General features: G+C 58.5%; 1 protein-coding gene and 1 long non-coding RNA gene across 8 annotated transcripts in view; one reads left to right on the top strand and one right to left on the bottom strand.

The window, feature by feature from the left end:
* Positions 1–13,187, top strand: part of LLGL2 (LLGL scribble cell polarity complex component 2) — a 33,822-nt gene that overhangs the window by 2,484 nt on the left and 18,151 nt on the right. For 5 of the 7 annotated variants that reach the window (XM_059149778.1, XM_059149777.1, XM_059149776.1 and 2 more), the window contains exon 2: positions 9,385–9,479. In XM_059149778.1, coding sequence (XP_059005761.1) covers positions 9,405–9,479 — 75 coding nt within the window. In that variant the 5' untranslated portion in view covers positions 9,385–9,404. Of the gene's footprint in view, positions 1–1,435; positions 1,753–9,082; positions 9,180–9,384; positions 9,480–13,187 lie in introns of those variants that run through there. The other 2 variants (XM_059149773.1, XM_059149774.1) reach the window with 2 other exon arrangements.
* LOC131816787 (uncharacterized) lies at positions 2,796–8,964 on the bottom strand. Its single transcript, XR_009348179.1, has 3 exons — positions 8,792–8,964; positions 6,656–6,794; positions 2,796–3,828 (listed from the first exon to the last, which is right to left on the bottom strand). It is a non-coding gene; the product is annotated as an uncharacterized LOC131816787 (long non-coding RNA).

Below are 13,187 nucleotides of genomic sequence, written 5' to 3'. Positions count from 1 at the left end.
CTTGCTGATTTCTTCTTGCTGCATGATCTTGGCTCAGTCACCTAACTAGCATGCCAAGCCTCAGGGAGCCTTGTTGACAGGAGAATGGGGGAAAAAATGTCAGGAACACGTGTGGTCTGGCATAGAGCAGCCATCGGGGGTGGATGAGCTGCTTAACGTGCTCCGTAAAGCATAAAAAGCCTCACTTGGGGAGCTTTGGGCAGACACCTAAGCCTTTTGGACATGCCTGCTGGGTTGCAGGGGGATTTGGCTTCTTTGTCCAGAAGTCACCCAAGAGGCCCTCATTTTTGAAAGCCTCTGGATGTCAGACCTTTTAAAATGCAAATATTTTTCCTTGAAACTAGGGAGACAGAGGTATAGGACAGTGGCCTCTACCAAGTGTCCCTTGGTACCTGCCCTGCTCCTTGGTAGAGCCAGGAGTGAGACCTGGTGGCCAGACCCTAGCTGGGGGCCTTTCCTGGGAGGAAGGGGGTATATAATCTAATCTACTCAGCTTTTGCTCAGCAGAGGGCTTGGCTGCCTGCATTCTGTACCCTGTTGGGGGTGGAGGGATCACATTCTTGTGCTGCTCTGTTGCCATTAGGGAGCCTTTCTGGGGATTCCATAGTGCTTTCTTTCGACCTCATTTAGGGAAGAGGCATCCTCCCCTACCAGGAGTTCCTGGCCCCAGGCGCCCGTGCACCCTGCACCCCATAGAGAAAGTGGTCCATGGAACTGGAAATCGTGGAGCCTCTGCCATCGGTCTGGGACTCCTTGGCTACCCAGTGGAGACATTGAGCATCCCGGGCAAGAGTCTCCAGGAGCACGGAGTTTCCTGAAGGATTCCTCAACTTTCCTGGTCCTTCTAGAAGTGCCAGGGGCAGCTGTTGAGACACCTGAGTGGAGGCCCAAGAGGCCCATGGTCCCTGCTGCTGGGCTGGCTCCTGTGAGCAGCGCGGCCGCCTGGACTTATTCTGAGTACTCAGCTCAGAGAGGCTTTCTTATCTCACTCAGGCGATACCACTATCAGGGCTCCTCCTGGGTCGAGGCATGCCAAGTCTGTTCGGCAACTTTGTTTTCCCCTACCCAGGAGCAGTTTTCAGGGAGAAGCAGGGTATGGGGCAGGAGGGGGCGTCCCCCAGTGGGGCCGTCAGTCCTGCTTGCTCTTTAGCCTTGGCTCGCGGAGTTCCCCAGGACACCCTCCTCTCCCTGTGCCCTGGCACCATGGGGCTGTGCCCAGTTTCCTTGGAGGTGACCTCCCCTCCCCACCCTGCTTCTCGGAGGGAACGGGTACTTTGGAGAGTCACCCTGCTCCTTCCCCTTCCCAGGAACCACAGTGAATTCTTGAGTAAGGAGAGGCTCCTCTGGGCGTGGGGACAGCTCTAGGTACCTGACTCTACCCTGAAGGAATTCAGCAGAGACTAGAGCCTTCTCTCAAGACACCTGACTCAGTGTTCCCAGCGTTTGTGGAGAGGGACATCTGGGCACAGGACTACCTGAGTCTAGTAACTAATATTATTCTTGGATCCTCCTTGCTGCCGAGCTGGGTGTCCTGGAGCCTTAGTCTGAGGCGGGGCCCACAAAGGTAGCCCCAGCAGGATGCCAGGCATGATGTCTACCTGACCCTGGGCTTGACCTGAGACTTGAGAACAAGGTGGGGAAGTTCCCCAAGGAGCCCCAGCCCAGTGCTCTTTGGGGTCAGTGGTTCCCAACTGCAGAAGACCTTTGCCTCGTTGATCTCTGGTTAGTCCTGGCTGTTCCCTCAGTCATGCGGTGAGTACCCGCTGGTTCCTCCTGCCAGACCAAGACTCCTGTTCTAAAGAGTGGGGAGCGTGAGTAACAGGAAGCGAGCATAAGTAATAGAAGTGTGAAAAGGTGATTCAAGTTCTATAAGTATAAGAACAAAGTAGGGGCTTGGGGTGGGAGGCGGGTTGCAGCCTGAGAAGGCGGTGAGGGTGACCTCAGCAAGAAGGGCCACATCTGAACACAGACTTGCAGGAAGTGAGGGAGTTCTTCAAAGAACACGCGCGTCTCTCGAGTGTCAGGGCACTAAGCACTGGGGTACAACCATGGACCAGACAGGCATGGTCCCTTTCCCCTGGACCTGACATCCTTTGGAAGCTCCTTGGGTCAGCTGTTCAAGTTTTGAGGCAAGTAGGAGGCTGTGGATAGGGCCTGATAGGATGGGCTGGGCAGCCTACCCCCCCCCCCCACCCCAGGCAAGCTGGCCACCTCCTCTGTGGAATGGCTTTGCTCTTTAGGCTCGGCCATTATCCAATCTGTGGCTTCCCTGGAGAGAGTCTGTCGTTGGGTTGCATATAAGGGACTGAGGCCCCCAGAATGGGGATGTGTTCAGGGAATGCACGCATTTCTACTACCTGCCTCCCCTCCATCCTCAGGGGCCTTGGGAGGAAACCCTGCAGAAGGAGCCTTGGGTGTGGCGGAGGGCCCTCCCAGGTTGTGGGACTGGCTTGTGGCTCCTTAGGGCGGGACACGACACTGATCTGGGCTCCGCCAGGGAGGGTGAAGTCAGGCTGTGGCTGTTGACCCAGGTTGTCCCATCTGGACTGCTGCTGACCAGCCCCTTTGTCCTGAGAGAGAGGCCTGAACTGGGGAGACACAGGGTCTTCCCATCAGGCTGGAGTTCAGACCAGGGCTCGGACTTACTCGCTGCTTGGGCTTAATAGCTCTCCAAATCTGTCATTTCATAACTAGTAAAATTACATGAGATGCTGAGGATAAAGTACTTCAAGTGGCATCTGGCCATAGTTTGGTCTCAGTCCTTTTTGTTTTGTTTTTAAAGATTTTATTTATTTATTTGAGAGGGAGAGCATGAGTGGCGATGGGGGGGGTGTGCCTGGGCAGAGGCAGAGGGAGAAGCAGACTCGCTGCGGAGCAGGGAGCCCGATGCAGGGCTTGATTCCAGAACTCCGAGATCATGACCTGAGCCAAAGGCAGACCCTTAACTGACTGAGCCACCTGGTGCCCCAAGTCTCATCCTTTTTATTATCTAATGGCAGTGACAACCTTCTGGTTCCTGCCTTCTCACTGGATGCTCTCTCAAAGTCCCACCTCCTACCTAGTCCCGCGTGCTTTCAGCCGGTTGGTCGCCAAGCTGTTGGCCAGGGCCCTGTCTGGTGCCCCTGGGAGGTTGGGTTTCCCAGGGTGGCATGGGCGCTCGCAAAGCAACCTTGGGCATTGTGAGTCAGCAGGAACAAGATGCGGGAGGGGTCCGCAGCCGCCTTCACCCGTCAGAGTCCTGCCCCACCGCTCCCCTCGGTGGGAGGCTCAGGGGTGTACTCACACCTCTCAGACGGAGGGACCCAGCCACACACAGGCCTCACACAGGGTGTCGGGAGAGGAGGGCAGCCTCTGCAGCGGCTGTGGGGAGCCCAGACAAAGGGGACAGGGGACGAGAGCTTGGACAAACGGTACCCATGTGGGGTGAGCCGCCTGGGCTAGGACCCGCCTTTTTCCTCCCCACAGCACCATCAGATCTGCTGCTTAGAGAAGGGGGTCGGGACCGGCCTGCGCCAACACTGGTTTTGTCGCTGCCTCTGCTGGTCTCTTGACCGAGCTCCCGAGATGTGGGGTGGGGCGGGGGAGGGGTGTTGGAGAGCAGGGTCTAGGCACATCTCCACGGTGGGTCCAGGGTGGGAATTCATCAAGTAGACAGCTCGCCCGTCTTTTCCAGGGCAGGTGTTGGAGTGGGGACACCCGTCTGAGACTCTTGCAGGATTCATGGCTGGTGGCCGTGTTGGGTGATCCGAGCAGCGAGAAGGGCAGGGAATCACCGGGTCAGCCTCCCACAGGGAACACACAGGCTAGTTCCCCACACGAGGCACAGACCTGTGTAGAAAATTGATAAGCGTCAGGACACACACAGGCGCACGCGCCATTGGCCGACAAGTCTCACATGGACCAGCCCTAGACCCTGAGTGCCCATACCCAAGGGAACAGAGGGCAGAGTGTGGAGGGCTGCTCAGAGTTTGGTCCTGTCCAGGACAGAGGGTGGGACAGGCAGGAACCGAGACTCGTTGGGCGGTCTTTGGGAGCCCAGGGGATGGAGAAGTTGTTTCTTCTTAAGAAGCTGCCTCTCAGGGGCTCCTGGGTGGCTCAGTGGGTTAAAGCCTCTGCCTTCAGCTCAGGTCATGATCCCAGGGTCCTGGGATCAAGCCCCGCATGGGGCTCTTTGCTCAGCGGGGAGCCTACTTCCCTTCCTCTCTCTCTGCCTGACTCTCTGCCTACTTGTGATCTCTGTCTGTCAAATAAGTAAATAAAATCTTTAAAAAAAAAAAAAAAAAAAGAAAGAAAGAAAAGAAGCTGCCTCTCAGAGGTCACGCTCTGGTCAGCGTTTCCAGTAACATTGCCTCAGACACTTCTTGGCATCCCAGTTGGGCACAGCCTATACTGTAGTAGTGTCCCTTACCCCAGGTGCTGGGACCCTGAAGCCCAAGGTCAGGCAGCTGGTCCCACCCACCTGTCCCTTCCCTGCCTCTGCACCCATCTGGTGTCCAGGGGGCAGGCTTCTCCCCTGTTCAGGTTACCATGGCTGGAGGGCAGCCCAGCCCCCCAGAGAGTAGGAGCCATCCTCCAACAGGACTGCCTCTGAGCCTAGGGCCACCCTCACCCCTGGCCACCGCCTGGGCCTTCACCCCTTCTCCCATGTGATCCTCTTATCTCCCCTGCCTGGGAGGCAGATAAACCAAAAGAAGAAAAAAATCTCCACTAATCCCATAACCCTGCCAATGTGGTGTCTGCTTACTTAAATATTTTTCATGGAGTCTACCTTACTTCAGGGTTCTATGTAGGGTTCTACGTCCATCGTCTTCTGCCCTTTTAATGACTGTCTGCCTTCAGTCATGACCCTGCGTGTGCTTTAGCAGCTCCTGTTGCGGGCCACTTGGGTTGCTTCTGATTTTCCCTGATACCTTAATGACCAGCACAGCAACGCTGGGGAGAACATTCGAGGAGCTAGATGGGTGCCCTTGTCCGTGGTGGTTTTAGGGACCATTTTAGCATAAGGTGTGGTCGAGCACGGAGGGAGGAGGGGGAAAGTGATCAGGACAGGTGAAGAAAGAGAATGCTCTTTAGAAGATGATTTCTGGTGGGTTGCATGAGGGGCAGAGGCTTATTTCAGATGAAAGCTCAGAGACTAGCAGAAGGGGCCCGGGGTGGGGGTTGAGCGGATGGGCGGCCCTGAGCAGAGGGGGCAATGGAGTAGGAGAGGGGAGAGCAGACCGAGGCAGGCCCCGCCCAGCACTGTCAGTGGGCCCCCAGTGAACTGGGCCTGAGGCCATCTGCTGTGGCCCCTGGGGCCCCCTTACTGACCCACTGCATCTCTCCTGTCGCCTGCACTCGCCCCTGGGCTTGTTGTCATCCTCCTGGAAGAGGCAAGTTTGTTCCATTTCCCCTGACGGGCCCTGCCCCCAGTCTTCCGCGGCCGACCACTTCCTATCGTTCAGGTCTGGGTGGAGGCTTCGCTTCTGGCTCTGTTCATTCATTCAGCAGGGATGCCTCAGTGAAACGGGGGCAAAACTCCTGAGTAAGAACGGGAAGGCCTGTCCTTGGGGCGGGGTGCCCGGGTAATAAACAAGATTAGTAAGGAGACTGCTGGCGCCGTGACCAGTGCTAAGGACTGAAGCAAAGCCGGGCACTAGGAAGAAGGGACATTTGAGTAGAGGTGAGAGCGAGTAAGCCAGTGGGTATCTGGAGGAAAAGCATTCCAGCAAAGGAACAGCAGACCCATAGACCCAGACCCAGGAATGTTCCCTGAATCCTTCCAGCCACACCCTGGTCACTCTGGATTGGCCCCTTCCTCCGTTTCCTTGCTGGGCCTGCTCTCTCCGAGCCCGTTCTGCTGACTGATTTCTGTACTTGTGAGTCATCACACACACGCCCTGCGAGATGTCAGCTTGGTGAAAAAAAGGCCCTTGCCTATCTTTTTCCGCTGTTGTGTCCCAGTCCTAGGACCGTGCCTGCTCCGTGCCAGGCACCTGGCATGGCTCCCACTCTTGTCAGCAGACCCGTGCGTCCCCCTGTACAGACGAGCTCGCTGGGCCTCGAGCAGCTGCCTTGGGAGGCCACCCAGCTGGGCGGAGCTGAGCTGTGGTGGTTGAGCCCAGCGGTTGTTCCCAAGCCCCTGCTCTTTCCCTTACAACCCCCCACACCCCATTTCCCACCCCCAGGAGAGGGGGTAGGATCTGTTCCACCCCGGGGAGCTCCGGGTCTAGGTTTCTGGAGCTTCTCTCTGGAGAACCCACTTAGCTGGGGTCTGTGGAGCTGAGGGTTTGCCTGGAGGGAGTCTGGTGAGTCCCAGACCTGCTCCCCTTCAAGAGGGGTTGGCACTTTTGACGCCTGGACCTGGGCAGTTATTTCTGTGTTGGGAGCAACAGTGAGGGGTTGGCGAGAGTGAGGAAGAGGTGCCGTGGCTGCCTGTCTTGGTCCTGGTTCCCTCACCCACCCCCATTCCCGTGCCCTTGTGGTCCCAGCCCTCTGTGGAGTAGGTGGTACCTCAGCAGCACGTCACCAGCAGTGACCAGGCCCCAGGCCCGGAACCGCTTGGTTGGCTCTGAGCTGAAGGCCTGCGTGCGCCCTGGCCTTTCTCTTGCAGGGCTGTGATTAGGCACCCTCTGGCCTGTCCTCGCCACCCTGCCCTGCCTCCCCGGGTCCTTACATTCGGAGTTCAGCAGACCTGGGGCCAAATCCAAGTTCTGCCCGCTTCTCCTCGGTGACCTTGGAAGAGTTACCCAGCCTCTGTGGTCTTCATTTCCTGGTCTGCCAAGTGGAGATCTTCCACTGGACGTCCAGGGAGGCTGGTGGAGGGCGAACAAACATCCGGGACCGGGTTTAGGTGTCCCCTGTACAGAAGTGCGAAGGCAGGAGGGGGCAGGGGGTGTCCAGACATCCCACTGTGCCTACTCCTGAGTCGTGGGATTTAGGGAGGATTTTCTCCTTGGGATTGTTTTCTTTCTTTTTTTTTCTCCCCTTTCTTTTTTTAAACAGTGAGCAGGATTACTCGGGCAAAATGTTTAAAAAGTGGTAAAAGTAGGGGTGCCTGGGTGGTTCAGTGGGTTGGGGCCTCTGCCTTTGGCTCCGGTCAGGGTCTCAGGGTCCTGGGATCCAGCCCCAGGCTCTCTGCTCAGCGGGGAGCCTGCTTCCCCCTCTCTGCCTGCCTCTCTGCCTACTTGTGATCTCTGTCTGATAAATAAATAAAATCTTAAAAAAAAAAAAAAGTAGTAAAAGTATGACGTCCGGGTCTGGGGTAGTGCCTGGTATGCAGCCTACGCTCTGAGGGGCATTTGGGTGGGTGGGGTGCCTACCGTCTCCAGCCAGTCTCCACGCCCGTCTGCCTCCCGCCCTCCCGCCCGCACCTCCTCCCTGGGGCCGTGCTGTGTCACCCGCAAGCCCGTGTGGGTTCTTGAGATCACCCTGTCCCTGGAGTCGGCAGGCCCCTCTCCTCCAAGGCAGCACTCCCAGCTTCCTCTGACTTCTGACCCAGTGACCTCGGCCCAGGAAGGGAGAGTGGGCGCCCCCGGGAGCGGGAGCCGAGCTGCGGATTTATGAGCTTCGGCCTATGCCGCCCTCCCCCACAGCTGGAATGCCAGTCCACCGCTCGGCTGTTTGTCTGGGAGCCCCAGGTCGCTGCTGCCGGCCTAGGGCTGTTGTCACTCCCAGTCCTCAGAGCCTCCCAGGCTTCCCTGTGTTCTCTGACCTGCTTGGGGACCCCGGGTCAGGTGGGCAGCCAGCAGGTTCCTGACTACCTGCCGATCCAGAGGGAAATGGGGCTCCCCAGGCTGCTCCGGCTCCCCCAGAGTGGAAGGGCACAAATCTCTTGCATCTGCCCCACCCCCTCCTGCAAGTGAGGGTCTTTTCAGTGTCCCCAGAAGGTGATGGCACTCTGGGGGGCTGGTCTCCACCTGCTCCCAGCTGGGGTGGTGCTTGGATTGCCCCCAGTGTGTCTCTGCCAAGTGGGGTGACCCCTTCTGTCATGGCCAGCCCTTGGTGGTTCTGCCAGAGGCCACCACCACCACCTAGATGGCCCCCCTCTGCCATCTAGTCCCTTGGAGGGAGCCCCAGTCTTGGACCACACAGGGTCCATTCATATGCAGAACCCTAGCCTGATGGCTAGTTTTTGTCACCTCACAAGAAGCCAGAAATAAAGGGCATCTTTCAGGTCTCAGACACCTCCCCTGGGACATCCACCATGGCAGGGGCCAGGTGCTCCCCCAAACCCGCACCCCAGCCTGATGCCTCCCTGGCAGGGCACTCTGCCCTAGCCCCGAGTAAGCTCCTCTGGGGTGTGCCCGGGTCCATTTAGTCTCTTCAAGGAGTCCAGCTACCCTGGGTCCCTGTGTTTCTGAGGACAAGCCCTGGTGTCCCGTGGTCAGTGGGAGGCCGAGCTGCTGCTGGCCGGAAGCTGAAGTGAAGATGATCTTCTCCCTTCCCCCAAGGATGATCCAGAAATAGTTCCCCTTGGGTTGGGAAAGCATTCTACATTCAGATGGTTTGGGCAGATGGGCTTTGGGCCTTGAGCTGGTTTCTTGATTGGGAGCGGATTTCTTTTCCTGATAAGACTCCACTTAGGCCCATGGGAGAGGGGGTCTCCCTATCCAGTGCGTCCAGCAGAGCCCAGGGGAGCTGGGACCCGGTTAGCCGGAGATGGGGGCAGGGGGCTGGCCAGGAAGCCCAGGGCTAGAGCTGCAGCTCCGGAAAGCCCAGTAGCTGCGTGGGGTGGACCCAGTTCTACCGCGGGTCCCCAGCGTGGGCTGGCCTGGGCCGGTGCCCTCCGACCCTGCGCTCTGCTCCTCACCTGCTCAGGCTCCGACAACTGTGATGAGAGAGCCTTCCTCGCAGTCAGCAGGAAGAGTGTGCCTGGGGGTGCCGACCCCAGAGACCTCTGCCAACCCCCAGCCCCCCACCGGTGTGGTTCTGGTCTGGGAGACCAGGTAGACAGCCTTTGCATGTCTGCCTCCCAGTTGGGCTCTGGAGAGAGAGGCTGGTGAAGTTTCCCTTTCTGTTTAGCTGGGGTTTTATGGTTTTTCAGAAAACAGGTTAACAATTAAGCTCATTAACCTCAGGGCCTCTGTTCCTATAAAGCCGGGCGAAATGGCTTCCTCCTCCAGCTTCTCCCGCTGGCTTTATAAGGCTGCAGTGGCCCAGAACAAGTGTTAGAGCTTGGGTCAGCCTTGGACCTCCAGGTGTAGACATCCCTGGGGTTCTGGACTGTCCTTTGCAGGTGGAGCGAGGGCGCACGAGAGGGCGGACAGAGAAGCCGCTGCCGGGCTTGGGGAGAGCAGCTGGGCTGGGCCAAGCCCTTGGTGCCTCGGAGCCAGCGTGGGTGCTGGGGCCAGAGCTGCGTGGCCGCCTCTCACTGGTGGTCAGTAGCCGCTTCTCTTTCTCTAGGGGGCTTTGCGCTGAGCACCATGAGGCGGTTCCTGAGGTCAGGACATGACCCTGCACGGGAGAGGCTCAAGCGGGACCTTTTCCAGTTTAACAAGGTAAGGGGAAGCACCGCATTGGCCACCCTCCACGGGCTGGGGCTGGGGCACTCAGGCGGCCTTCACCTGCACGGGGTGCTCCCCGGGCGCTGCCGGCTCACGGCACCCGACCCTGGAAATGGGGTCTGGTTGGCAGGCTTTCCTGGAAGAGGGCAGTGGGATCCCCAGGTGTCGGGACTCCGTGTCCCAAGTCTCACTGGCTGTGTGACCTCTGCAGATCACTCTGCCTCTTCCAGCCTCAGTTTCCCCACCTGTAAAATAAGGCTCAAACATCCTACGTCCTCATGGGGCTGTGAAGGAGGCTGAACCCTGCCAGGTGTAGCAGTGTTCCCGTGATGCCCGGTCTCTGAGGCAGTGGCCACAGCCCATGGCTGTCCCCTTTCTCCTCACATCGCCCCTACAGGAAAACACCGCTCTCCCTGCCGGCAGGCCACAGTGATTCCTGGGGCACTCTTGTGGCAGGCTCTACGCCTGGGTGAGTGGGGGAGAGGTGCCCGAGACTGTGTGCCAAGGCTGGCCTTTGGCTCCCCCAACCCCAGACCTGCTCCTAAGGCCCCCCGAAGCCAGAGCACCCTGCCACCCGAGATTGCAGGGAGGGCCCCAAAGCTCCACAAGACTTCCTCCTGGCGGCCGGGGCGCGAGCAGGCGGAGCTGGCCTATAAACAGGGGCGCTCCGTGCTTTATTAGCTCCGCAGCCACCTAGCAATCTGCCCGTTTCGGGGTAATTAGCCTTGCTTAGGTCCGCTTTGATCTAGGCCCGGCCCGCATGTCCAAGCTTCCCTCCGCCCCAGAAGGTGGCCTGCGGGAAGCAGAGTGCCAGGATGCCCAGGAACACCCGCCCCCCCAGGACATGCTGAGGGACAAGGCTTCCCCTCCAGCTTGGCCACTCAGACGCCAGGTGACCTGGTGCCTGGCCTCCATGGTGTCGGCGTGTTACAGGGATTGTACAGAGTTAACATGCGGTCCAGGAGCACTAGCTGCCCTTCTGGGGGCGGGGGCTGGGGGGGAATGGGGGCGGCCTCTCAGGGAGAGACACCCAGGGGCTTGTCTGAGGGGCGTGGAGGCACCCTGCTGTTTTCCTCTGGTTTGATGGTGGCAGGTGTGGCCCTGGAGCTTCGCTGAGGCCACTGGCCAGTTGGGGTGGGGGGCGTCCCTGAGTGAGCACCTCCTCCCACTGGCAGAAGGAAGCTGTGGGCAGGATTTTGGGACCTTGGGAAATGGGGTGCAGCTGTTAGGAATGGGAGATCTCGGGGACTGTGGGTCCTGGTCTGAGAACCTCAGCACCCTCCTGGGGGCAGGGGCAACCCCTGTGTGCCTTCATTGCCCCTGCTGACACTGAGAGATCTCACACCCCCAAAAGGTGGCCAATTCCAGTAGAAACCGGATAGACAGGCTCAGCAGAGGGAGGAACCCCCGCCCCAAGTTCCAACTGTGCAGCGGGGTGGGGCTGGGGTGGGGCTAGGACAGAGGACTCCGCTCACCCCCCATGCCCCGCAACGGGCGGCCCCCAAACTTGGCTGCCCCACCGCCAGGCCTGGCTGGGGGGAGGGGGAGGGGAGCCTCCTGGAATTCCTTCCTCCTTCCATTCCTGTGCAGCTCCTGGAAGACCAGCTGGGGCGGGGGCTGTGCGATCTCAGATAAGATCTTTGCCCTCCAGGACTTTTATAGTCCAGAAGGTAGGAGGGGGCCGATGGTCTGAAAGGCCACTTCCTGGGAGCCGAAGGGAGGGAAGGGAGGTGGGTAGGTTTGGTCTCATCTGGACACCAAGTGAACGTGGAGCCTGAAGGGTTGGGATGAGGGATGAGGCCAGATCCTGGAATATTTAGAAACCTGGGTGATCCCACCCAGGCCAGCTCCTCCTCCTCCGCGGGCCCCCCTCCCTCTGCTTCCTGGTGTCAGGTTGAGGGAGCCTGGAACCTGGACATCTGGGGCCTCACTGACCACCCATCGCTGTGGTGCGTTTTGAGCAGGGGAGTGCGCGATCCCATTCACAGTTTGGAAGATAAGCTTCTTTCTTTTTTTCCTTTAAATTGGTCTTTTTAAAAAGATTTTATTTATTTATTTGTTTGAGAGAGAGACAATGAGAGAGGGAACACAAGAGCGGGGAGCCTGGGACTTAATCCCAGAACCCTGGGATCATGACCTGAGCCTGAAGGCAGATGCTTAAGCGACCCAGATGCCCCCATTTAATTATTTTTAAGGGGAGCATTGCAGTGACTGGATGAGGCCCAGACGGTGAGATGCAGGGAGAGCATTTAGAGAACAGGGTTTCTCAACCTTCTCACTGCTGACGTTTGGGGCTGGCCACGTGGAGAGGACGTTTAGTGACATCCCTGGCCCTGGGTCCCCAAGACGTACAACCAGAAATGTCTCTAGATGCTGCCCGGTGGCCCCTGGCTGAGGACCACTGGATTAGAGAACTATTTAGGGCATGAGGCCTTGTGTTAGGTAGGGATGTAGGAGTAAGGAGGGGTAAGGATGCGAGGTGGGTGTCTGGCATGACTTGGGGGGGCTCCATCCTGGGCACGTCATGGTGCCAAGCCTTGGAGAGGGAGAAGCCCTGGGAGGCTGAGGAGCGGGTGAAAGGGAAGGTGGTGAGCTTGATTTGGACAGAAGAGCAACAGTGATGACCTCCATTGATAGGGAGTTTGGCCCAGGGGTTGGTTAGTGGTGCCAACCCCAGACCTGACTGCCGAGGTTCACCAGCTGGGTGACCTTGGCAAGTCACGTGTCTCCACAAGATGATAGAAGCAGGGACACCTGGGTGGCTCAGTCAGTGAAGCGTCTGCCTTCAGCCTGAGTCATGATCCCAGGGTCCTAGGATCGAGTCCCACATGGGGCTCCCTGCTCGGCGGGGAGCCTCCTTCTCCCTCTGCCTGCTGCTCCCCCTGCTTGTGTGCTCTCTCTCGGTCTTTCTCTCTCTCTCTGACAAATAAATAAAATCTTGGGGGTTAAAAAAGATGGTACAGGAGCTACTCCAGAGAATTGGTGTGAGGATTACGTGAGTTAAGAACTAAGTTGAAAGGCCGATTCAGAGCACAGCTCTGTGGGCATTATCTGGCCTCGGGTTTGTGTTTGGGGAGCCTTGGAACCCATGGTCTTTGCAGACAGCGGGATATGCAGAGCTGGCGCTGTGAGCCTCAGGTGGCCTGTCGTGCAGGTGTCGTTCGCACGCAGGTGAAGGTCGGCCCGCTGACGGTGCCCACAGTTGGTAAAGCAGTGTCCAGACTGGACCGGTGGTCCCCCGGGAAGAAGCCGTGTCTGTAGACAGATTGATTCCCTGAACCCTCCGCCAAACAGACAAGGGGTCCAAGTAGTGCCATGAGGAGGAGCCACGTGGCCTGGGGCCAGGTATCCGCTGTGCCGCTTGTCCACTGCATGACTGCGACACGTTACGGAGCCTCTCCGCTCCGCAGTTTCCTCATCTGTGAAACGGGTGCCTGGTCTCTGCGTCCAGTCAGTTAAATCGCTTCGAATGGCACCTCGCACACAATTGGTGCCTCACCTCGCCTCGTGGCACCTCACAGCCAAGTGGCAGTCCCATTCTGTGGGTGAGAAAATTGAGGCCTCCAGGGCTCAAGCAGCCAGAGCATATGGGGGGGGGCGCCAGTCCCATTTCCCCACCAGCCGTGCTGGGAGGGTGGCGATGTCCCCTCCCTAACCTCAGTTTCCTTGCCTGTGAGGGAGTCTCCTGAGCCACTGGGGCCC

The sequence above is a fragment of the Mustela lutreola genome, chromosome 15, assembly GCF_030435805.1.
Source record: "Mustela lutreola isolate mMusLut2 chromosome 15, mMusLut2.pri, whole genome shotgun sequence".
NCBI lineage: Eukaryota > Metazoa > Chordata > Mammalia > Carnivora > Mustelidae > Mustela > Mustela lutreola.
The sequence above is the reverse complement of the archived record's forward strand: the minus strand, read 5'-3'. Positions and strand labels throughout refer to the sequence as shown.